Below are 23,612 nucleotides of genomic sequence, written 5' to 3' on the forward strand. Positions count from 1 at the left end.
GAAAATACATACATACATACATGTATATGAAAAGCAATAATAATCAAGAGTGTTTTAAAATTGGAGTGGGCATTTCGATTTATATGTATACAATAGTCAGTCCACATTTTTTAAAATATGTGCTTGTACAAAAACCTAAATTATCTATATATATATATATATAAAAGGAAGTTGTGTTAGTTACTACGCTTATAACTTAAGAACCGCTGGACAGATTTTAACGATTCAAACAAATTCGGAATTGTCTCTTTTCCGAAAAGGATAATATCCAAAAAAATCGCGTAAAAATGTGATATATTAACATTTTCATTTTGACTTTTGAATTGTACAATAGTAATGTTTTATTTTGCATGATTTTTTTCCATTTTGACTTACTTTTTTCTAATGTACATTTGTAGTGTTTTTTATATTTTATTTTTGAATTCGAATATTAATACCAATTTATTTAATTGACTTGATTTCTTGAGAACTGAAATTGATGGCGGGTTACATGGAAGTGTAGTACCGAATTATGCGGTGGCGAAACGGAATAGAGGATATCGAAATAATTAAACGCGGTCACACCAAAGTTAAAAGATAATTACTTTTTCAAAATCGCCAAAAACTCACGAAAAAGAAATCTCATTGCACAAATTCTGAAATCGGGAAAAAATCGAAAAAAAAATTTTTTTTCAATGGAATCGATTTTTAAAATAATAGTACATTCTATTGACAAACTTTGTAAGGACCTTTAAACATTTGCTGTAAAAAATCGGCTAACAAGTTGAATATTTTTACAATTTGTTATTCTTTTTTTGTCAATTTTTTTTTTTTCAATTTGCATTATTGTTATATATCCCGGTCTGCTAGTAAAACAACTGTTGCCTTCAGGTAACTCATAACAACTGAGTCAAGGTAGATCTAACAGGTAACCGCATCGGCGAATTGCTACAACAAAGCAACTTTTGTGGTCCCCTCAAATGTCAAAATTGGCATCTAAGGCGAAAAACATAGATTCGCCATGACATTTAAAAGTTGCGGCAAATTTGTTTCAACCAATCAGAAACGAGGTGTTTGTTTACATTTTATTTTGTGTCCCTCTCGTCGTAAACGAACGTCGCAATAAAAGTTTTTATTGTAAAACAAATAAGAGTAAAATAAGTATTAATTGTAGTATTGCGATTTTTTTAAACAAAGAAACTTATAATGACTATATTTTACTGGTTTAAACCGAAAGTTTTCCGGAACTGCAAATGACAAGAGTCTAATTCTTGCACTACTTCCCGTGATGTGCTTTGGGAATCTTAGATGTTGAGGCTAACTTAATTCTTAAAGCTGCACTCCATTCTAACCTCCTTCCTTCATGTTCTTTTAATTTTTTACTGGTTTCACTCTTAACTTACTCTTAAATTATTTGAAATATTATAAAAAGGTACTTTTAGGGAAGACAACATAAACAAATTTGTTGTTGCATTCATTTAGGGCGAATTCTTCATTACAACAATTCGTTTTGACATTTAATGGTGCCGTCAGCTGGGCTGATGCGATTACCTAGTACATCTACCTTGAACTGAGTGATGGTGTTTATTACATATGCTTACATCGATAGTAGTTTAGTAGTTACTGAATACGTAACGTATACAACACCTCTCCCCTCTCTTATAACAAAAATAATAAAATGAATTCAATAAAATACTATTAGCTAAAAACTCCGAACACTAATACCTTTCAATCCGTATCGATAACATAATCATTTAGTCGATGAGGTCGCCGTATATTCCTCCTAGGATTCGTTCTTATGTTGACTGCCTCGCCATTCCCTGCTGGCTCTTCAAATCCGATGAATGCTGACCCCGGAGAACTTGGGGGCGTTGCGAAGGACTGATCTCGATTGTCTGACATCACGCATTCGTCTGTTGCTTCTCGTTCCGCATTACTCATACTTGTAGGGTTCTCTCTCTTCTCCAAAGTCCAATCTGATGGCTCATAACTAGCACTATGTGTTTCCTCAACTTCGTTATCCAGCATTACTCTGCCATTAATCTTTCTCAATTGATCAATGTGTCTGTTCCAACACCTACCATCTTCCAGCCTCACTTTGTAATGCAAATCACCAATTCTCTCTCTTACTATTCCAGGCTTCCACTTAAGCTTATCCATATAATCCCGAGCCATTACAGCGTCTCCTACTGCTAACTCTCTTGTAGTTTTTTGTCTTACGGGGTCTCGGACTTCATTGTTGGGCAGTAGGAGGTCCAATCTGCTTTGTATTTGTCGCCCAAACATTGTCATAGCTGGTGATTTATTCGTGACCGGGTGAATTGCTCGTCGATATGCCAATAAAATTTGATCAATTTTTCGCTGTAACTCCTCCTTACGAGGCATTGCCTTCAACTTGGTCTTGAAAGTTTGTATAAAACGTTCTGCTTGACCATTCGTTGCAGGGTGGTACGGTGCCCCCAACTTATGCATGATACCATTTTGTTTTAAAAACTCTTGAAATTTCGCGCTTTTGAACTGCGTCCCGTGGTCGCTGACTAGAATGTTTGGTATTCCAAATTGCGCAAATATACTTCTACATACTTCGATTGTTGTCTCCGTGGTAATGTCTCGAACTATCCTTACCTCCGGCCATTTACTAAAAGCATCCACCAGTACAAAAAAATATTTGCCCAAAAAGGGACCAGCGTAATCCACATGCACCCTTTCGAAAACTTTCTTCGGAGGTAACCAGCAATGAACCGGTTCTTTCTTTACATCTGGTCGCCCGATCTGGCATTCATAACAGTCAGCAACCGCTTTTTCAATGTCCTTATCTAAATTTTTCCACCAACAATACGCTCTGGCAAGTGACTTCATTTTTGATACACCAAAATGTCCCGAATGTAATTCTTGTATTATTCTAGTTCTCAGCGGTTTTGGCACATACACTCTTATGCCTCTTAATAAGCATCCTTGTTGCAAGCTAAATTCGGATGGGTCGATTCCAAAACTGTCGGCAGGATCACACTTCCGGCCATATGACAAACTGTCTACTAAACGTCTTACTTCCGCATCTTTTTTTGTGGCTTGTCCTAATTCCTTGACGGTGATTGGCAAATTCTCAATTAATTCCATTTCAATTTGATCAATCTCGCTGATTGTTTTGCTGCATTCATTTACAGGAAGCCTCGATAGCGCATCTGCATTCCCATTCTCCTTAGATTTACGCAAACGAATCTTGTAATCAAAAGATTCCAGGAATACTGCGTAATGTTGCATACGCGTTGCAGACAATACCGGTAATCCCTTGTCAGGCGCAAAAATCTGTGATATTGCTTTATTGTCGGTAATTAAAGTAAATTCCCTTCCATATACATATTGGAAAAACTTTTTTACCCCGAATATTACTGCGTATGCCTCCTTGTCTACTTGGCTATACCGTCTCTGTGTTGCATTTAAAGTTTGCGATGCAAACTGTATAGGTCTTTCCGTTCCATCGCCAAATTCGTGACTCAATACGGCTCCCACACCCGTAGGGCTCGCATCCACTGCCAATGTTAATTTTTTTCTTGGATCATAATGTGTCAGCACCACCTCTGATCCCACTTGTCTCTTTACTTCTTCGAAAGCCCATTTACATTTAGCATCAAAATTAAATGGAACTTCTTTGTGCAGTAATCGATTTAGAGGGTAAACTATAGAGCTCAAATTTTTTATAAAACGACCATAATAATTCACTAGTCCCAAAAATGATCGAACTTCGTCCTTGGTTGCCGGATATCTCATTTCTTGAATAGCCTTAATCTTGGCTGGTATCTTACGAATTCCTTGTCGATCAATCACATAACCACAATACTCAATACTCTCTCGCAGAAATTCCGACTTAGCAAGATTTATTCGCATATTGTATCGGTCTAATCTTTTTAACACCTCTTCTAACCGGTCTAAGTGTGTCCTCTCATCCTTGGCTGTTATTTTAATGTCATCCAGGAACACCTTAACACCCGGTATATCCGCTAATAACTGCTCCATTAATCTTTGCCACTGAGACGGGGCGCCAAACATTAATCTTGTTGGTTGAAATAATCCTTTGTGTGTGCTCAGGGTTAAGAACTTTTGGTCATCTGGATGTACTTCTAACTGCAGATATGCCTTGGACAAGTCAATCTTCGAATATTTTTCACCGCCTGCCATTGTACTAAACAATTCGTCGACTGTAGGCAATGGGTGCTTGTCCACCACTAAGACCGGATTGATCGTTATCTTGTAGTCTCCACAAATTCGTATCTTGTCATCTTTCTTTCTGACCACCACGATTGGTGTAGCCCACTCGCTACGTTCCACTTTTTCCAATAATCCAGCTTTTACTTGGTCATCTAATTCATCTTCCACTCTCTGCAACAGTGGAAAAGGTACTCGTCGCGCCTTCATACATTTCGGGACAGCATCGGTTTTAATATTCAAACGCGCCTGAAACCCCCTAATTTTGCCCACTGACTTCGAAAATAAATTTGGATATTTCTCCAAGATACTCCTTAACTGACCTTCCAAATTCGCCGACTCCTGAATTTTGTTTACGCTTACCGATGACACACTCTTTCCTTTTAACATCTTCAGCCAGTCCAATTTAACTAACCGCAGCCACTCTCTTCCCAGCAATGGTTTCCGATTGGCCCGTACTAAATACATTTTGACTTTTGTTATGTCTTTGGCTCTTACTTTCACCCATATGTATCCCGCGCAATCTATAGGCGTCTTGCAATAACTATAGAGTTCCAAATCTGGTTCATGAATTCGTATTTTCTTCGAAAAATATTTGTACGCATCGGCAAGACTTATGATGGTGACCGGCGCTCCCGTGTCAACTTCAAATGTGATATTACGATCATTTACTTCCAATGTACATAGAATTTTATCCCGTATGCTGGGGCTCTGTCCATTACTTTCCATCTTACACACTTCTTGCTCTGAGTCCTCCTTTCCACTGACTTCGCCGTCAGATATTTGTTTCATTGTAGATCTTGCTTTAAAACACACACGCCTTAAGTGGCCTCTCTTTCTGCAAAAATTGCATACGGAATTTATGTGACGGCAATCGTTTGAATTATGCTTACTGCTGCCACATCTGTCACAGTTTGTATTCAGTTTCGATCTCGCTCTTTGTTCTGTCTCTCTGACTCTTTTCTCCCTCTCTTTTGTCTTTCTCATATTCACCATGTCAACGGCTTCTTGCTGCTTATTCATTTCCTGGAACCCCTTTTCAGCTTGTTCAAACATGTTTGCCAAATGTATTGCATCATCTAATGTTAAATCGTCCTTTTCCAATAACCGGCCTTGAATCTTTCTGTTCCCTATGCCGTACACAAACTGGTTCCACAGTGCTTTGTCCAGGTATTCACCAAATCCACAGCCCGTTGCTAGATGTCTCAAAGCCACTAAATATTCTGCGGCGGATTCTGTAGGTTCTTGCTTACGTGAGTGGAATTTAAAGTTCAAAAATATTTCATTGGGTTTAGGGTTATAATGCTTCTCCAGCAATTCACAAATATTATCATACTGCAATTCCTCTGGTATCAAGGGTAAAGCCTTGTCACATAGCTTATTATAAGCCTCTGTACCCATGAAATGTAATAGATATTTAGCCTTTATCGCCTCGCTCGTACCAAAAATCGCCAACGCCGTCTCAAATCTTTTCACCCAACGATTCCAGGTTGTAGCCTTTTCATCAAATGGCTCCATTTGAAAATTGCCACGCGGTTTTGGTTCACTCGTCGCCATAATTGTTATATATCCCGGTCTGCTAGTAAAACAACTGTTGCCTTCAGGTAACTCATAACAACTGAGTGATGGTGTTTATTACATATGCTTACATCGATAGTAGTTTAGTAGTTACTGAATACGTAACGTATACAACAATTATCATATTGAATTCAATTGATTTTTTGTGAACAAAATGAAGAATAATTTTTCACTATACAATTTTTCACCAAAATAAGTGCGAAATAGAATGTAAACTGACATCTACCTTTCAACTCCAGGGCCTATATCGTGGTTCAGCTGGAAGATGCGAACACATTTAAATAATCAAAAATGACCGAAAAAGCCTAATGGGCCTCATCTCAAAGCGTGAACATGCCTTTTTTATGTGACAATAATCCGTCCAATGAGAGCTCAAAATGCAAAATTCTTTGGGAGTACAATCAGGAAAATACCAAATATAAAAGGTGCAAAATAGTAGAGCGAATGGGACTTTTATTAAGAAAAGGATTTCTATCCTCCCAGAAATTCTTCCCAAACATTCAAGATACCTTAAATCGCTTTTGCAGGTCATGATATAGATCATAACTCACGGATAAGGGTACAACCCGATTTTATATTTATATAACCATCGTATGATTCAAGCTATTTTTGGGGTCTTAGTCCCTTTTTATTTTTTGGCCCTTATTAGGCATCTTTGTGTCTAAAGGGGTACAGAACCTCTTCGCATAAAATTTGAAATTTTCAGAGTAGGGCCCATATTGGTCTTGAACACATTCATCAATTGATTTGGCTAAAAAATTTTGTTATGCTACCCTGGGGAAGGGAACCATCATACAGATAATTGCCACATAGGAATTATTTAAGTAAAGTCTCCACATTGGAGTATCCCCAAGTCCACTTTCACACCTAATGTGTGGTCAGAAAGGAAAATTTTGTATTCTATTGAATTTGTAACTCCCAAGAGAATATTGGTTGGGAACGTAGATTTGGAATGTACATCTATATGAAATAAATTGTGGGAACATGAACAAATTACAAATATAAGAAAGTAGTACGGGACCGAATATTTGTTGAATCGACATTGAATTATACTATGATGAAAAATATGGACTTTATGGGGTCTCCAATTTACAATTTAAATGGAAAATCAAAAAATTCCCATCTTACGGTAATGGGTGTGAAATACCTATAATTTTGAGTTGGCCTCTATTTGCCATATTGGATTATAAGGGGTAGAAGAAAGTTTTCAAAGTAGGTCGATGTTTCGGAGTAGTGCCCATATAAAGGTACCTCCTGATTTTAACATATTTCAAAGGATTTGGCTAAAAATGTGTATTCGGGGGGTGAAAATCTTACACAAAAATGTCAACATATTCACAAATTTTAGAATTTTCTCCATGCAATAGTATACCCTCAAGTCCACCTTTTGGCGGACAAACAGACCGACATGGTTAGGGGGACTTATGAGGACTCTAATGCACAATCTAAGGTGCTAATGGGTTTAAAAAAGTAATTAACTTTGCCTATTCTTAAATCATTCAGCCCTCAATTATGAGGTGTACAAAATACAGTAAATTCCAAATTTCTTCTCATTTGACTGTAAAATTTTGCTACGATTTTTACCATACTAAAAATTAATTTGATCCCTTACATGGGGATAAGATTCATATATACTTTTTAATAGATTTGTATAGCACATCCACACATTTGAAGCACACGGTTTAAATATTGAAGTCCACGGCTTATAAATGGGTACAGATATTTTAAAACACTTTTAATCGACCAGTACGCAACCCCTTACATCAGTCATATCTGTGAATAATTATGCTTTGAAAAATATGCATAATAAACAAAAACTACGGGCCGGCAACGCGGACCGGGCCAGCTAGTTTTAAATAAACCTATATGGTTTTGCAGAAGATCTTCATCATGCGGTAGCTAATCGAAAATAGAGAAGATGATATAACAAGATACCATTCTCAGATACCTCAGTTCTTTCTAAAATCTAGATACTCTTAAGTCATAGAGACGAATACAAACGGCATGAAATTCGTTCGAGTGAGGTTTTATTTCATGTATATATTTATATTAGGACAGTGGTACGCCTTAAAAAATCGTCAGTTTTTTTATACCTTCCACCATAAGTTTATACCCTCAGTCAAAACATACCTCACGAAATAACGGTTTTAGACCCTAGGTCTCTTTGGATCAAATCCGTTTCAGGACATTTGAAGTCGATGTAGCCATATGCGTCCGTCTGTCTGACTGGAAAGTTCACACAATAACTATCGAAGGGAGTATCAGGTTTGATCCAAACTTGGTACATCGTAATATTTCAGTCAAACTTAGATCGAGTTCGGAGATGGGCAATATCGGTCCACTCCCCCACAAAAAGTCAACATTTTCAAAGAAAATAATTTACTGCACACGCAGAGAAAGGATGATCCGATTTTGCTCCAACTTTGCGAATCCTAATATTTGCGTCAGTGCTAATATAATAATCGGTCCACCCCATCAAGTACCTCCCCCACAAAGGGTCAAAATTGTGAATAATTATAACTCTTATAAAATGTGATGTAACTGTTCGATTGTCTTCAAATTACTGACATCGCAATATTTTTATTAACCCAAGGTCTGTTATAAATAAGATGGTAGAAACCAGACCATTCCTTCTGGTACCTCCCCCACAAAGAGTCAACATTTTGAATAATCATGAAGCTCGTAAAACACGAAATTAACCTCCGATTCCATTTACAAGACCTGTTATAAAGTTGGTAGAGACCGGACCATTCCTTCTGGTACCTCCCCCACAAAGAGTCAAAGTTTTGAATAACAAAAACGATCATAAAAACGCGAAATAAGCATCAGGTTCTCTTCAAATTACACACATCACAATATTTTTATTATTCCAATGTCTGATGTGAAGATGGAATATATCGGTCCACTCCTTGTGGTACCTCCCTCACAAAGGGTCAACAATTTCGAATATTTATGAAGCTCATAAAACACGAAATTAACAACCCATTCCATTCAGACTTTCACATCTCAATATTTCCATAAACATAAGATATGTTATAAATATAGTAGAGACCGGACCATTCCTTCTGGAACCTCCCCCACAAAGAGTCAAAGTTTTGAATAACCAAAGCGATCATAAAATCCGAAATAAGCACCCGGTTCGCATCAAGTTACATACATCTGGTGTGAAGATGGAATATATCGGTTCACTCCTTGTTATACCTCCCTCACGAAGGGTCACAATTTTGAATATTCATGAAGCCCCTAAAACACGAAATTAATATCCGATTCCATTCAGACTTGGCAAATCTCAATATTTTCATCAACACAATATCTTTTATAAAGATGGTACAGATCGAACCATTTCTTCTGCTACCTCCCCTTCATGGGGGTTCGAGATGTTCAAAACCAAAACGCTCAAAGAAAGCCAAATATGCTTCCAACTCTTTTCAAATTTCACTCATCTAATTTTTTTCCTAACGCCAGATCTGTTGTGAAGATGATATATATTTGCCAACCCCTTCTGGTACCTCACCAACAAAGGGTCACAATTTCCAATACTTGTATCTGTTATAACTTGCGAAACCAATCGGCGATTCTTTACAACTTGCTACATCTAAATATTTCTCTGATATGAATATGTATTTTATCGAACTTTATGATTTCGCATAAAACTGAATATAAATGTTCGATTTCCTTCAAATTTTCCACGTACCAATATTTTTATCTGTATTAAATGAAGAATGAAAATGGAATACTGCGGTCGATTATATCTGGTACCTCACGAATATTTTCACATTTTCCAAAAATGTGCACATATATCATTAAAGGTATAGGAAGTAGGCGATATAGTCCAAATCTGGCACGTTGTAATATTTTTATCAGTCTTGGGTCAGATAGGAATCGGTCAATATTGGCCAACTGCTTCGGAACCTCCCCCATAATGGATCAACAGTGTGAATAATCATAACTCAAGGCTATGGGTATAATATATATATTTTACTTGTTTAATTTGGTATTGAGATATTTTCTAAGCGATGTGTAATCTGCCTGAAAATAACCATATTGTTGCTCCGTTCAACGATTGAATCATACTTTCCGAAATAAGTTCTTTGTTCAATGTTTAACTCCAATTTGCTGTTAACTTTTTTGTGTTTAAGTGTCTATAAAATTAAACTTTAAGCAGAAGAGTAAGATCCTCTACAGCAGACAAATTAAATCATAACAAAAAAAAAAGAAACCTATTATAACTCCTTGTGGAATGTCAATGTTACACGAACATACACTAGAATCGATACACTTAACATGGATTTAAACTAATGTAATTCTTTTACATATTATTCATTCGCTATCGGCATTATTCGTTTATTTGTTCTCAACACTGAATTGCAAATAAATAATTAAACATTAATAAATAAGCAGCAAATACAAGAAGCAGCATCTTTTTTATTTGCATTTCACATTTACATTACGCCTTTCATTCACATTCATTTACGTTGGACCAACTACTTTCTAGTCACTTTTTGGAGTTTGGAATGAATGGCCTATTTGTTTCTCTCGTTGCAGGGACAAATGCTTGTATGTATGCAACGTTGTGTGACTGTTATATGAATAAGGATTATTGCTGTATTGGATAAACAGTTCCAGATTTGTTCACGTCTCTCGCATGAATTTATTCTTTGGCGTTTTTGTGCAGGTCGTGCTGTTTAGGCAATTCTTCCTGCAGCTCCAAGATATGATCGACCGGTTCGGGCTTGCCCTCGGCATTTATGCGACACGGTTGTATGATACCACCTCGATGTAATTGGTCCACTAGATTCACAAGTTTTTCCGCTTCGTATTCTTTTTGCTCCTCGGTCATATTGTCCAGAGGGTTTGGTGTGGGTGGTACATAGCAACCAACAACTGGATTGATTGCATGTCTCATGTCATTATACTCCGGTGTATCACTGTCCTCTCCTTCCGATGAGAATTCGTTGGTCTCCACTTTACGGCCCGCCATCAAGCCTGCATTCGCAAATAATCCGGCCATGTTGCCGTATCCAAAGTATTTAATAAGCCGGCTTTGGTTCTTTTTGCAACAAACTAGTAGCAGCTCATAGGTTAGATTTCGGACTACCAGGTCAGGACTTCCCTGGAGTCGACATAAATAATTTCTTAGCTCATTGCCCTCTTCGGGTCGTTTGTAGACATTCCTTAGAGGTGGCAGTATTACACTACGTACATATCGCCTCATGATGGAATTACTGGAAATACATTTCACCAAAATGGCCAATACCGGCGTAACCAAGTTTTTGTTGGTCGATGAACTCTTCTCGTTCTCTTCCAAGGTGTAGTGCAAATAACGCAGAACAGTACTCAGGGCACTTACATTACGGCACTCGAATATGGGACGTTTTTCGGATGACTTGGCTGTGCTATCACATTTCACAATTAATTCACTAAGGCAGCTGCTGGATATATTCGTCAGTAGATCTATGGAATGCGCAATTACGGAACGCTCACGATCCGTTTTCATATCGCTAAAGCGGATAAGTATTTCACGAATCACACTGGTCAGGTGTAGACTTTGAATCTCATTTTCACTGGGACTCTTGTCGCTGCTCGACGTTATGTTGAACATAACTTTGAGCAGTTCAATGGCAACGTCGAACTGCTGGGCACTGAATTCCGAAGTGACCCGAAATTTCTCATCTAACAGTTCCGTTAGATAAGTGAGACCGTTTAGCTCTATCAAAACTCGACTACGGACCGTTGTATCTAAAGCTGTTACAAGAAACAACAACTTCATGTCAAAGAGTTCTATCGATGATTCCGTCTGCGTTGATGATGACAAACGCTGGAAAATAACATCGGCCACATTTTGACGAATGCACTCCCTTCGCACTTCGACATTTTGAAATACCAAATTGCAAAGGCATTTCAGTGCTTCCACAACTACATCTGTATTGTAGCTTTGATCAATGGCGTCCGGTGTGGTGGCTGCCATATTTGCGCCACCAGAAGCCACCAAATGGGCCAATTTTAGGAGACAGCTTATATCAGGAACTATGTTATTTTTCAACAGACTACTTTCGTCGCGAGACAATATTCTGATAGTGTTCAAACACACGGTGTGGTACTTCTCCAGACCATCATCGTTTAATATTCCAAAAACAGCCTTCCACAAACTAAACCACAAGTCATTCTTGTGGAATTTCTCAAATTGAAATAGATCTGCATTCTGGAAATATAAATGGTATGATTGTTGTGTATTTTCATCTGACACAATCTTCTTCCATGCATATGTATGTATGTATCGTATGTATGGAACAGAACAAACAAAACCGCCCACCCACTACTCACCTCTTCATTAAATTTCCTCAAAACTCTTGGGAAGTGCTCAGTGTTTTTGTCGAGCAAAGTTTTCAGTTGTTCCTGATCCATATTGGCGAATAATCGAAGTTATTCGAAATATTCACACAAGCCTTGTTTATCCAAATTAGTTAGTCACAGTCCACAGTCGTCCTATCTCTACGGGGAAGGTAATTGAATTAATTTGTTCTAGGCACAAGAACAATGTTGCCACACAGTTCCATAGTGTATTCGATTATTTCAAAAAGGGGTAACCGGCTATCTTCAAATCCTACATCACAATTCCACAGATGCAAATTTATTCTTATTAGAATTTCCAGCGGACAAAAGAATGCTATTTTTTTTAATTTGATTACTAAAAATTATAAAATAATATATATTTATAGGATGCAATCGAAAAAGTTCCATAACGGGATCTTTGAAAGAAATAGAAAAATTTGAGAGGTAAATATGACCCATCTACGAACTACTATTGTATGCAACCTTTTTATTTATCAAACATTCCCTTTGTTATTATTAGTGTCGTTTGGAACGCTTTTAATTTTACTGGAGCATGGCCTAAGTATACGGTCCCCCAAGCCAGCTGACTACCAAACGAAATGTCAAAATGCATTATTGTGATTGAAATCACAAGTGTAAACAAAATTTTGACATTACATCTGGTTTTTAAAATTTACAGGAACACCTTGTTATTGCGCCATGGACTATATTCCGCCAAACTTAATTTTAAAGGTTGTCTTATCCTAATTTATATAATTTAAATATCATTTAAATAAATTACACTATCATGGAAAACGAGCGCGAAATTGAACACTTTGGATTTTCGGCCGAACATATATCAATCGAGAGAAAATACTTCATAAAGAAAATACTAAATCTCGCCCTCGATCATGTTTGCAGTAAAATTGTTTGCTCACCAGAGACTTCTGCAATTTTGGCACAGCAGAAGGATGACATTGTACGAAACATAATGGAGGATAAGTCTATAAGTCGTGCCATAGCAACTGCCGAAAAGATGGACAAGAAATACTTTGCAGTTCCGGATCATGTGTTGTTGCCACCATATTTTGATCATGCCAAGCAGTATGAGGACAAGGATGAAAAGGAAATCGATGATCAAATTGAGAGTCACAGGAAGAAATTTCTTGAGGTATGTTCTTATAATTTAGCATGATTGCGTGTTTTTTTTTCATAAAATATATATTTTTGGCAGAATTCCATGATGTTGGCGTCACTAAAAATTGAAAATGGTCAATACAAAAGCCTGGCGCCGTTCATAGAGGACGAACTAAAGGTGCATCGTCAACTGGAGGATAGTTTTAAATGCTTGAATATGAAAGAAATTTATGAATTAGTTGACAAAACAATGTCATTATCTAATAAAGGTAATTAAAAGTTATTGGTTATAAATCCCAGATCAATTTGACTTTTTATAAAAAAATGTTTACAACCACACTTTAATTCACATAAAGTTAGCTTTTTGCAATATCTTCGTCGAATAAGAAAGTTGTTTTAAATTTTGTTGACAAACATATTACCCAAAAGACTACAACTACAGGACGTATCGTTTACTCGCAATGAAACAATTAAGCAAAGATAATTGAAGGAATATATTTATATTCAATAATGATCAATTTATTTAAAAAAAACTTTAACAATACAGATGACACTATTTGAATTTAAGGGAAATAAGTTTTTCTGAATTTATTTTTACTTTTTGGACCTTCAGGTCGTTCGGCCTTTGGAATATACACCTTGTCGTACTGGTCTAACGTACGTTTCCATGGGTTTATTGACAATTCGAAGAAGCGACGTTTCGCATCCATGGGTCTAGTTTTATTGTCGATTTTGTAAATCTTCTCCCACATATAGATTTCGGGCAACTCTAAATGTCTTGGGCGGTTTGAACACATGTGTTTAAATACTTTGTCCAAAAAGCTTCTTTTTTCTTCATCAGGATAATCGGCAATTCGTTTGTATTGTTTATCCAAAAAAGGTGTGAGTTCGTCGACTGATCTCCGAACGTCGGGCGTTTTACTGTAACATTTGATTAAATGTTTGAGAACTTCTTCATTGAAGCCTACCACTTTTCCGTTTGAATCGATTTCTTGATATAATGTCAATTCGGTGGTGCCCCTGCAATTGTTTACCCTTGGATTTTCATCTACTTGATTGCCATACATTAGCAGAGTATTCAACTGATATTCGTAAAAGGACCACTGTTTGCCGTTCGTGAGAATGGTTTGGGTGTTCATTGGATACGTTAGTTCCGAAAAAGTATTGAAACCATAATAATTGGCTTGTGCTAGGAGCCATGCAAAACTCGATTGTATGGCATGGGCGTGCAATGCATTCAGTTTATCCTCTTCTCCGTACGATTCGGGTCGTCGCAGGAATGGGGCTCTTGTTTGATACGAAATAAAACCGAAGGTATTCACATTACTTGGCCAGTAGCCTGAAAATAAAATATTAATTTTTCATTCACTTTTCAAGGATAAGTATTTTACCAGGAATATTTGTGCCATGTTGATAGCCAGTTATATATCCCAAGGTTCTTGGATCATATTCATAGCGCGGTAAGCCTTTTGCCAGTGTTAAGTTGGTATACTCATTTTCATTTTTCCACGGCTGCAACTGTGACTGATGTCGCAACGCCAGGTATGGTTCACTTTTATACTGCATAAACCGATCAACGGGGTCTTTGGCGCTATCCTTTTGCCACTCTCTGCCTTCCTTAGACTTGATAACATTTTTAGGCGCTTCAATACCGCCGACGGCCCAAAATGCTTCGTGCCGGGGCTTGTAATCGACTTCCAACTCATGAAGATGCGGAAAATCGGCTGCTAAATTATTAGTTAGTTCCCTATGGATTTGCTCTACAATAATTTGGGTGTAAGTTTTCTCCCTTTCAACAGCATCCATTTCCGGATTCAGGTCTAGCTTATAACTAAGAAAACAATAATCAACTTGAGATAATTGCCAATGTAAAGAGATGCATGTTATTTGTTACCGATAAAAATCGTGACTAAACTCCACAACATCCACAATACGCTCCTTCAACGCGGTAACAAAAGCCGACAACTTTTCGTCTTCTTTTACTTCATTTTCCATGGGCTCAAAATGCGTTCGAGTATAGTGCTGTATGGCCGGCAAACAGTTGTAGGGCAAACGTTCCTCATTCATATGCACAACTTTATAACCATAGTATCTGGGCATATTTATTTTGATGAGCTTTTCTTCTACCGTAGGAGTCTTTTGTATCTGTTCATGCCATGTCTTCGCCTCATCTTTCTTGCGACCATCAAACGATGTATCCTTTATTTCGGGATATTGTGGTGTCTCCCAGTATTCGTCGTTGTCGGTGGCCTTCTGTGTTGCTGCCAGTGCATTTTTCGTTGTCGTCGAGTTGTAAAGACGACAAAGTGGCACACTCCGTACCTTCCATAGTTTGGTACCACGAGAAAGCAACATTTTCTGTAACAATTTTACAATTTTAAGAAATTAATCCAATGCTACCACTCGGTTATGAAAGACAACCAACCTCTTCTTCTTATTGGAACTACAAGTCCCGATAGATGGTTAACATCAAATAATGTGCGAGCCCCAATAGAATAACAGCTGTTGTTGTCGCGACCGTCAATGAGTGTCAATTTACTCGATAGTAGGTTTGTCTCTTTACTTTTACAATAAAATCTGCTTTGTCTACCCGTTCACACACCAATAGTTTTATGAAATATATATCACGAATCTGCATCACATGTTTGGAGATGAAATAAATTCTTTCGAAGGAAGATCACAATTTATTCAGATTGGCCCGGATGGAGATTATGTATGTATACCCGCTATAAAAAATTTTTCCGTCCTACGGAAATAAAAAAATAATAAAGAAGTTAAAAAAATAGTTCATGGTATGAAAGGTATAAAGTTTTACTAGGCATTTTTAATGTCAATTTTTATGGGGAACGACGACAGGATTCAAATGCGGCTCTGGCATTCATTAACAATATGTCAGACATTATGCCATGCCAAGACCTCCAGCTTCTTACGTACCCACACCTTTACCTTATATTATTATGCCTGCCTAAGAACATAAAAACATTGACTGGAATAATCTGTTCAGTTATTCCATTACCAAAATGCAGCATGCGTATATGTTATTTACCACAACATTAAAATTTTTGTTTTTCTAGGAAAGGGCTACAAAGATTTGAACATTGCGAACAAAATAACTTCAACTTCTACCAATATATTTAAATATTTCGTACTATTCATAATAAGTAATAAGTCCATCCAAATACGCCAGGCCCCCATTACAAACGTTCACGTTTTATCAATGAGTAAGTATTGTTTTACCCTCTCGAAAGAACTTACTGATCAAAAATTACATGAAAGGCACGTAAATTTATAATTCTTGCAGACCAACAAAAGTGAATACTCTTCAACTGCAAAATAGTTTGGCGTGTCGCCATATCGCTTCAGAGCCTTCAGTTGTGTTACTTGAAGTTATTTACAACAGACGATTTTCAGAACCCTAATTCATTTATTTAAAGAGTGAAGTGTGATATTAACGCGAAATTTGCAGAATAAAAAAATATTAATTGAAATAACAATTGAAAATATCAACAGCGATGGTATATCTTGAAACAATGTTTACAAACTTATAAACATACCGGAAAAAGAACAGACCCCACCCAGAACTTCGCATAGCAAAGCAAATCAAATCTTGGTGTTCATGACTTTGTCTACAGGATAATTTCTGCACTTGTCCATGAAACAACAGAATCGTCTAGAAAAGGGCGCGATAAAACACGACATACAAACACCGGCTAAAATTAAGAAAGAAAGTGACAAGAATTTGTTTTTCCCTGGGGTACTTCACTTTACTGTCCTCTTGATGTGAAGAGGAAACACGAGGTTCGTATATTGTGCCGCTTAACATATAATTGAAGATATTCGATAGACAAACAAACACACACAATAGAAACTGAACATGGCGTTCATCTGGCGAGATGGATGTGCAACTGACTGTGATTTTGTTTTTGGACATTAAAGTGCCGTTACAAATTTGATTTGTTTTTGTTAGTGAAGAAGATCACAACTACAATAGTAAAGAATACATATATTTGAAGAAGAGAATGGGTAAATACACTTGGCAGAAAAAATCTGCGTACAACGTACTAACCAAAACAAGTTATTAAAAAAATGCTTCTATATACTTTTTATAAAATCCAAATTATTTTTTATTTATTAAAGAGTATTTAATTTTTCGATTATAAAATAAAAAATATTTAATTTCTAAAAATAACCTTTAAACTAAACAAAAATTACAGACAACTCAAAATATTCATTAGAAAAAGTCTCCGTACAGGATGCATAAATTGACCAAACATATCTTTTTTCTAATCCATCTTACAATTTAATAGGAAGTTGGATATCCTTTACGTTTTAAATCTTCCGCTAAACGTTTAGGCATTGAATCGACAAGTTTAGAGGTTTCTGTTGGAGTGATTTTAGCCCATTCCTCTTGTAGTACATTCTTGAGCATAGACTTCGAGGTAATAGTGCGTTGGCGGATTTTTCGTTCAACAGAATCCTATAGGTGCTCTATGGGATTCAAATCTGGTGATTGCGGTGGCGTTCGAAGCTGATTGGATACGTTGTAGAGCAACCAAAGCTTAAGTATGTGCGCGGTATGTTTTGGGTCATTATCCTGTTGAAAATAATAGTCACTTGCTAGACCCAATTCTTCCGCGCTTTGCTTCAAATTTCTTTTTAAGATATTAAGATAAGCGTATTTGTCCATAGTTGACTCAATAAATTCCATTCGACCCACACCATTACTAGCCATGCACCCCCATATCATTGCTCCCCCACCTCCATGCTTCACAGTAGGTATCAAGTTTTCCTTATTCAGTGCCGTTCCCTTTTTTCGCCATACAATCTTTCGCTCCTTAATTCCAAATATGCAAAACTTGCTTTCGTCTGAAAAAATGACTCTTTGCCAAAACTCCTGGGGCTTGTTCAAGTGCTCTTTCGCAAATACAATACGCTTTTGCCTATTTACAAGAGATATGGAGGGCTTTTTGCGTGCAACACGGCCATAATACCCATTTTTTTTTAATTTTTCGAACTGTATCAGTGCAGAGGGCCTTTTTAAAACTTTCCTTTATATTTTCAGCATTTTTCGATGCAGTTAGTCGGGGGGTTTGCGTCACACTTTGTAAAACGTATGGAGTTCCACGTTCTGTCAATATTTTTGGCCGCCCTGGACGAGGCCGGGATACCAAAACGCCGGTATCTTTGTAATTTTTAACCACTCTTTGTATGGAAGAATGTGTTCTTCCAACAATCCGACCGATTTCTCGGTAGGTTTTACCTTCCTCAAAGAGTTTAATAATTATTTGCCTTTCAGATGGGTTTATTTCTCTGCCTTTTGCCGGCATTGTATATTATGAATTTACTGATTTATGAATACAACAAATAAACTTTTAAAAGTGCTTCTTTTTCGATCAAAAGAGAAACTATAACATTGCGACACTTTTATACTTTGTTATTAAGCTGGGAATTCCCGTTTCAATTTCTGTACGCAGACTTTTTCTGTGCTGCCAAATGAACATTTTTAGTAAATTTAACGAAAAAACAATTTTACCAGATTTTAATTTCTTTGAATGCTTCGAGATTATGCAATAGACTTTCAATAAAGTGCTTACTGTGATAAAGCTCAAAAATTTAATATATAAAAGTAATTTTTTAAGAAAAGAAAATAGAATATTATCGTGTACGCAGACTTTTTCTGCCATGTGTATGTACATATTTGGTAATAATATTTATGATTTTCTATGTACAGTTTTTTAAATGTTAATATTTAATAATTTTCCTAAAGAGAAAATGTTATTTCTAATCATTTTATTTCTGCTAATCATATTGATTTTGTGATTTTCTTCATGTATTTTTTATAGACACCCACAAACGCCTTGTAATAACTTGAGTAAGGATAAATAAAAAGTATGGCTGTGAAAAGTTCGAGATTAATTTAAACAAGTATTACTCTAATGTTAAGATTTTAGCTATTTCAAACATTATTAAACGAATAAGCGTAACAAGTTGCTTTCGGGTACTCAAGACCAGATAAACTGACACGGCCTTATTGTTGGCCATCTTATTGAAAAGGCTCTTAAATTTCGGGACTGATTTCTTAGAACAACTCTAGCAATCTTGGAAAACTATTACACCCTTAACTAAAAATAGGCAATCAAATCTTCGAAATTTTCGCAAAAATCGTCTTCAAATGATCCTGCGTTTTTTTCTTGTTAGGGTCTTTTAACCGTGATGTGGCCGAGGTTTTGTTCGGCTACTACTTTGTCTATACTTCAACAATAACATTAACCTTGTAGCATTCTTTATTTACAACTAAAACTTAAAACATATTTCATTTTTTCTTTACAGTTATTATTGAATTTGAAATTCAAACATGAAGATTTGTTTCAAAGAATTTTGAAACTAAACGGCCACTTTGAAAAACTTACGTTTTGCTGTCTTTAGCCAAATAAAATTAAAATAATCCTAGAATCAAATGAGTAGACAACGTTCTAAGAATCAATTATAAGAGTAATATATACTACTTCACTACTTCCATTACACATACCGATATATTTAAGACGCTCAAAGCGGTATCTACTGCAAGAACAAAAACTGTGTAACACTATAAAAAATATAAAAAATTAAATAATATAAAAAATCGCACGGAAAAGAAAATAAACTATCATGGATACATTAATTATAAGAGGGCTATCTCGGGCAATTTTATAAACACACCCATGAAGATACGCCAACAAATGAGAAAAGAGAATCACAGTATTTTTAATATTCAGATAATTAAAAAAGCATTCACAAAGTTTTAAAAACTATAAAAGGCCACTAGAAGTTATTATGTTTACTAACATGAAAGTCCTTACAACAAACTCACAACAAAATGCAACAACATCAGTATCATCGCCCACCAGAAATCAGCAGCCGCTTTCGCAAACTGGAAGTTCTGCCTCGGGCGGCGGTGGTGGTGGAGGCAGCGGCGTAATTTCAGCAAAAGATTTTAATGGCAATCAAGGAATGGGAGGAGGAGGTACAAACCAAAAATCAAGTAAAAGAGATCAACACCAAAAGCATAATGGTGGATCGAATAAGGCGAAATATAATCACAGCAATGGCGGGGGTGGTAAAATGCAGCAAATGTCAATGCAACAACAAAAATATCATCACAACTCCAATAATAATAAAAATAAGAAACAACATTACAATAACAACAATAACAGCAACTCTTCATCCTCTTTGAACCGCAAGAAGTTCTATCAACAACAACAAAACGCCTTACCACAGTTGCATTTTCATAATCAGCAACAACACCATCACCACCAACAGCAACAGCAACAGTATTTATCCAATCAACAACAAAAGCTGCAATCATCAGTAACAGCAGCAAGTAGTGGCACCAACAACACAAATAACAATAATTGTCAGTTATCAAGGAATCAAAATTTCAATGCTATGGATCTAATCCAACAGAATACCTTGAACAAAAGCGGCAATGCCAGTAACAACAACATTCCCGCAAGCAGTGATAGCAGTAGCGTATCATCAACAACAGCATCCACTGAGACCTGCCATTGCAGCGCAGCTCTACACGGCCAGGAATGTGATAGAATATCGATTCAATCGCAGTTATCCGACAATCAAAGGTGTAGCGAATCGACGATGTACGGCCGATCAACGACGAAGCCATGTCCGTCACAAAACACGGTTACGATCTGCTCAACTACTTCGCAATCAACGGATGTGGGCTGTAAATGTTGTACCACTTTCACAAAATTTCCAACGCCGTCGATAACTCCTGCAACAATAACAACAACTGCTATTGCCAACATGAAATCATCCAACAAAAGTAAAAAGCTGCCCTCTTCGTCCACCAATGAAAGTAGCAGCTCCAGCCGTCAGTATTATAGCGATTTTGATGGTACAAACTGTAAATGCAATTGTAGCTATCACAATTCGTCGAGCCTTCAAAATGTCAACCTTACAACGACGTCCAAAAAGAAATCGTCATGGAAAAATAATAATTATAATAATACGAATGGTGGCGGAAACTGTGACACATTGTTCTCTGCAATGTCACCAAAATTATCAAAAGAAAAGGTAAGAGTTGAAAAAATCACAACACAAAATTAGGGAAGCACCCCAGTGATGCAGGGAGGAATAGGTGAGAATTATTAATCAAATCAATTCAACTTTGCTTACACATTCAGATAGAATCCAATCTAAATGAATCTCTAACCCACGCCATCATAACGTATAAACAAGTAAAATAGTATCAGTCGTTTTTGCCAACAGATGTATACCCCCAGCCTTGATTTATGATTATTCAAACTGTTGACTCTTTATAGGGGAGGTTCCGAAGCAATTGGCCAATATTGACCAGTTCGTACCTGACCTAAGACTGATATAACTATTACAACGTAACAGATTTGGACTACTTCCTATACTTCATATTAGATATGTGCAAATTTTTGGAAAATGTTGAAATATACGTGAGGTAACAGATATAGCGGACCGAAGTATTTCATTTTCATACTTCATTTAAAACAGATCAAAAATATTGGCATGTGCAAAATTACAAGAAAATCGAACATTTATATCCAGTTTTATGCGAAATCAGGTACCAGAAACAGTGGACAGATGGATTATCAAAAATATTTTGATTTGTGTAATTTGAAGTCAATCGGACTCTTTCATAATATTTTATAAGAGTTGTAATTATTCAATCTTTTGACACTTTGTGGGGGAGGTACTTGTTGTGGACCGATATTGTCCATTTTCGCAACTGACCTAGCACTGATGCAAACATTAGGATTTGCAAAGTTGGAGCAAAATCTGATTATACTTTTTCTTTCTTTGAAAATGTTGACATTTTGTGTGGGAGGTACCAGAAGGAGTGGACCGATACTGCCTATCTCCGAACTCGATCAAAGTTTGACAATAATATTACGATGTACCAAGTTTGTATCAAATCGGATACCCCCTTCGAGAGTTATCGTGCTCACCAGACAGACGGACATCGCTAGATTGACTTCAAATGTCCTGAACCAGATTTGGTCCAAAGAGACCTAGGGTCTAAAACTGTTATTTCGATTAAGCACGTTTTGGCCATATCAAATGATATCTATCCTCTCTAGCCATGTGGCTAAGGGTATAAAAATCTGTAACATTCTTTTTGGAGGCATATATAATGGAGAATGGAGCATCTTTTATATCTATCCATATAAGAAACAACGGTTGCAATGCTTAAAATATTTTTGTGGATATTCTCAAAATACGTAACGACTTAAAACAATTTCTTCGAACGAAGACTGAATTGATTGACATTTTTTTATAAAAACTTTGTTATTGTAAATATGACTTGACACTATCTAGTAAATACTACTTCTTTTCAATTCATCGTCATCAAATTTCATTTTGACTTAATTTTGGATTAATTGCCCACAGCCGTTTTGCTTAGAATGTGTACATCTTAGTTTATGGATTGTAACGATCTTTTTCGGGTTTTTCAATTTTTACGCCACAGCAATTAGAAATCGAACCTTTAACTATCTCAAAGCGTTGAACTGGGCATTTTCTTAAATAGGAATATGGCTTAGTAAAAAACCTATAAAGATAAATGAATAATATTGTATTTAACTCCTTTAATACTCGATATCATTGCAGGAACAGTCGATTGAAAAACTTGGTGCCAAACGATGCGAATGTGCCTGTATTAATTTGGCTTTGAATACTGTTGTTGAAGTTGACAATTTCATGCAGTCGTCACAGCACAAACAACAGTCATCCACCAACACCATGAACGTTGCGACATTTTCAAACAATTGTTCGTCGCGAATAATCAGTTCAGCGTCTTCATCGCCCGCTACCATTACCGATATTTCATGTACATCAAGCAATATTGAAAATTCCCTTGCAACGACGCCGAATTCCAAACAGAAATGTTCCAGTGCATCCTCAACAATAGATGACATTGAAACGGTTGATAAATTGACGGGCAGTGGTAGTGCCGGATGTATTGATACAAATCGGCCAACAATAACGGATTCAATGAAAAGTTCTTCTAATCGTAGTCCTGCCTCTGGACATTCTTCTCCCAGTTCATATTCATTGGATTTTTTGCATGCAGTTGGTGTGCAAATGGCAACAGGGGGAATGAAGGTAATGGATGCTACCGGCGGTGGCTCAGGAAGTTCTATGAGGCCAATAACGGGAGGTAATATGTCACATTTTATGTACCAAATATAAAATAACTTAAAGTTAAGATTTATTCCTTGCATGAATCTCAAGATTGGTTTTAAAACCAACGTAGAAACCATTCATAAGGATATGTAACATGAACTAGGTAGATGAAATGCTTGAACTTGAGAAACACGAGAATATTTAGAGACACATGCATAGACTTAATTCAAATTAACAAAAAAAAAAAAAAA

The 23,612-nt window shown here is 36.5% G+C and overlaps 5 protein-coding genes across 8 annotated transcripts in view; 2 read left to right on the plus strand and 3 right to left on the minus strand.

Moving 5' to 3' along the window:
* Positions 1-865: 865 nt before the first annotated feature.
* LOC131802155 (uncharacterized protein K02A2.6-like) lies at positions 866-5,845 on the minus strand. 2 transcript variants are annotated; one of them, XM_059121682.1, is made up of 2 exons: positions 1,705-5,845; positions 866-1,637 (listed from the first exon to the last, which is right to left on the minus strand). In XM_059121682.1, exon 1 carries the CDS (start codon positions 5,737-5,739, stop codon positions 1,708-1,710), a length of 4,032 nt encoding a protein of 1,343 aa, XP_058977665.1. In that variant the 5' UTR covers positions 5,740-5,845; the 3' UTR covers positions 866-1,637; positions 1,705-1,707. The 2 variants fall into 2 exon arrangements, with proteins under 2 accessions (XP_058977665.1, XP_058977666.1); XM_059121683.1 differs by having other exon boundaries at positions 866-5,020; positions 5,076-5,219.
* A 4,309-nt stretch (positions 5,846-10,154) lies between these two features.
* LOC101901480 (synembryn) lies at positions 10,155-12,306 on the minus strand. The gene is made up of 2 exons (XM_020037788.2): positions 12,085-12,306; positions 10,155-11,962 (listed from the first exon to the last, which is right to left on the minus strand). The coding sequence occupies exons 1-2, from the start codon at positions 12,163-12,165 to the stop codon at positions 10,412-10,414; spliced, it is 1,632 nt and encodes a 543-aa protein (XP_019893347.2). The 5' UTR covers positions 12,166-12,306; the 3' UTR covers positions 10,155-10,411.
* A 450-nt stretch (positions 12,307-12,756) lies between these two features.
* On the plus strand, positions 12,757-13,510 carry LOC101888718 (uncharacterized). The gene is made up of 2 exons (XM_005186398.4): positions 12,757-13,243; positions 13,307-13,510. Exons 1-2 carry the CDS (start codon positions 12,881-12,883, stop codon positions 13,484-13,486), a joined length of 543 nt encoding a protein of 180 aa, XP_005186455.3. The 5' UTR covers positions 12,757-12,880; the 3' UTR covers positions 13,487-13,510.
* Positions 13,511-13,693: 183 nt separating this feature from the next.
* Positions 13,694-15,777, minus strand: LOC101901205 (large ribosomal subunit protein mL65). 2 transcript variants are annotated; one of them, XM_005186387.4, is made up of 4 exons: positions 15,635-15,777; positions 15,104-15,567; positions 14,601-15,040; positions 13,694-14,548 (listed from the first exon to the last, which is right to left on the minus strand). In XM_005186387.4, the coding sequence occupies exons 2-4, from the start codon at positions 15,562-15,564 to the stop codon at positions 13,773-13,775; spliced, it is 1,677 nt and encodes a 558-aa protein (XP_005186444.2). In that variant the 5' UTR covers positions 15,565-15,567; positions 15,635-15,777; the 3' UTR covers positions 13,694-13,772. The 2 variants fall into 2 exon arrangements, with proteins under 2 accessions (XP_005186444.2, XP_005186443.2); XM_005186386.4 differs by lacking the exon at positions 15,635-15,777 and having other exon boundaries at positions 15,104-15,628.
* Positions 15,778-16,604: 827 nt separating this feature from the next.
* The window catches only part of LOC101888540 (poly(A) RNA polymerase gld-2 homolog B), a 58,637-nt gene continuing 51,629 nt past the window's right edge, over positions 16,605-23,612 (plus strand). For both annotated transcript variants that reach the window (XM_059121684.1, XM_059121685.1), the window contains exons 1-3: positions 16,605-17,007; positions 19,540-21,279; positions 22,846-23,395. In XM_059121684.1, the coding sequence (XP_058977667.1) occupies positions 20,023-21,279; positions 22,846-23,395 (1,807 nt within the window). In that variant the 5' untranslated portion in view covers positions 16,605-17,007; positions 19,540-20,022. The remainder of the gene's footprint in view (positions 17,008-19,539; positions 21,280-22,845; positions 23,396-23,612) is intronic.

The sequence above is a fragment of the Musca domestica genome, unplaced genomic scaffold (assembly GCF_030504385.1).
Source record: "Musca domestica strain aabys unplaced genomic scaffold, Musca_domestica.polishedcontigs.V.1.1 2, whole genome shotgun sequence".
NCBI lineage: Eukaryota > Metazoa > Arthropoda > Insecta > Diptera > Muscidae > Musca > Musca domestica.

Coding starts and splice junctions, on each gene's coding strand:
- LOC101901480 (XM_020037788.2), bottom strand. CDS start 12,165: ATGGATCAGGAACAACTGAAAACTTTGCTCGACAAAAACACTGAGCAC. Junction 11,963..12,084: donor TGAGGAAATTTAATGAAGAG/GTGAGTAGTGGG, acceptor TTATATTTCCAG/AATGCAGATCTATTTCAATT.
- LOC101888718 (XM_005186398.4), top strand. CDS start 12,881: ATGGAAAACGAGCGCGAAATTGAACACTTTGGATTTTCGGCCGAACAT. Junction 13,244..13,306: donor ACAGGAAGAAATTTCTTGAG/GTATGTTCTTAT, acceptor TATTTTTGGCAG/AATTCCATGATGTTGGCGTC.
- LOC101901205 (XM_005186387.4), bottom strand. CDS start 15,564: ATGTTGCTTTCTCGTGGTACCAAACTATGGAAGGTACGGAGTGTGCCA. Junction 15,041..15,103: donor TTTAGTCACGATTTTTATCG/GTAACAAATAAC, acceptor TTGTTTTCTTAG/TTATAAGCTAGACCTGAATC. Junction 14,549..14,600: donor ACATGGCACAAATATTCCTG/GTAAAATACTTA, acceptor TTTTATTTTCAG/GCTACTGGCCAAGTAATGTG.
- LOC131802155 (XM_059121682.1), bottom strand. CDS start 5,739: ATGGCGACGAGTGAACCAAAACCGCGTGGCAATTTTCAAATGGAGCCA.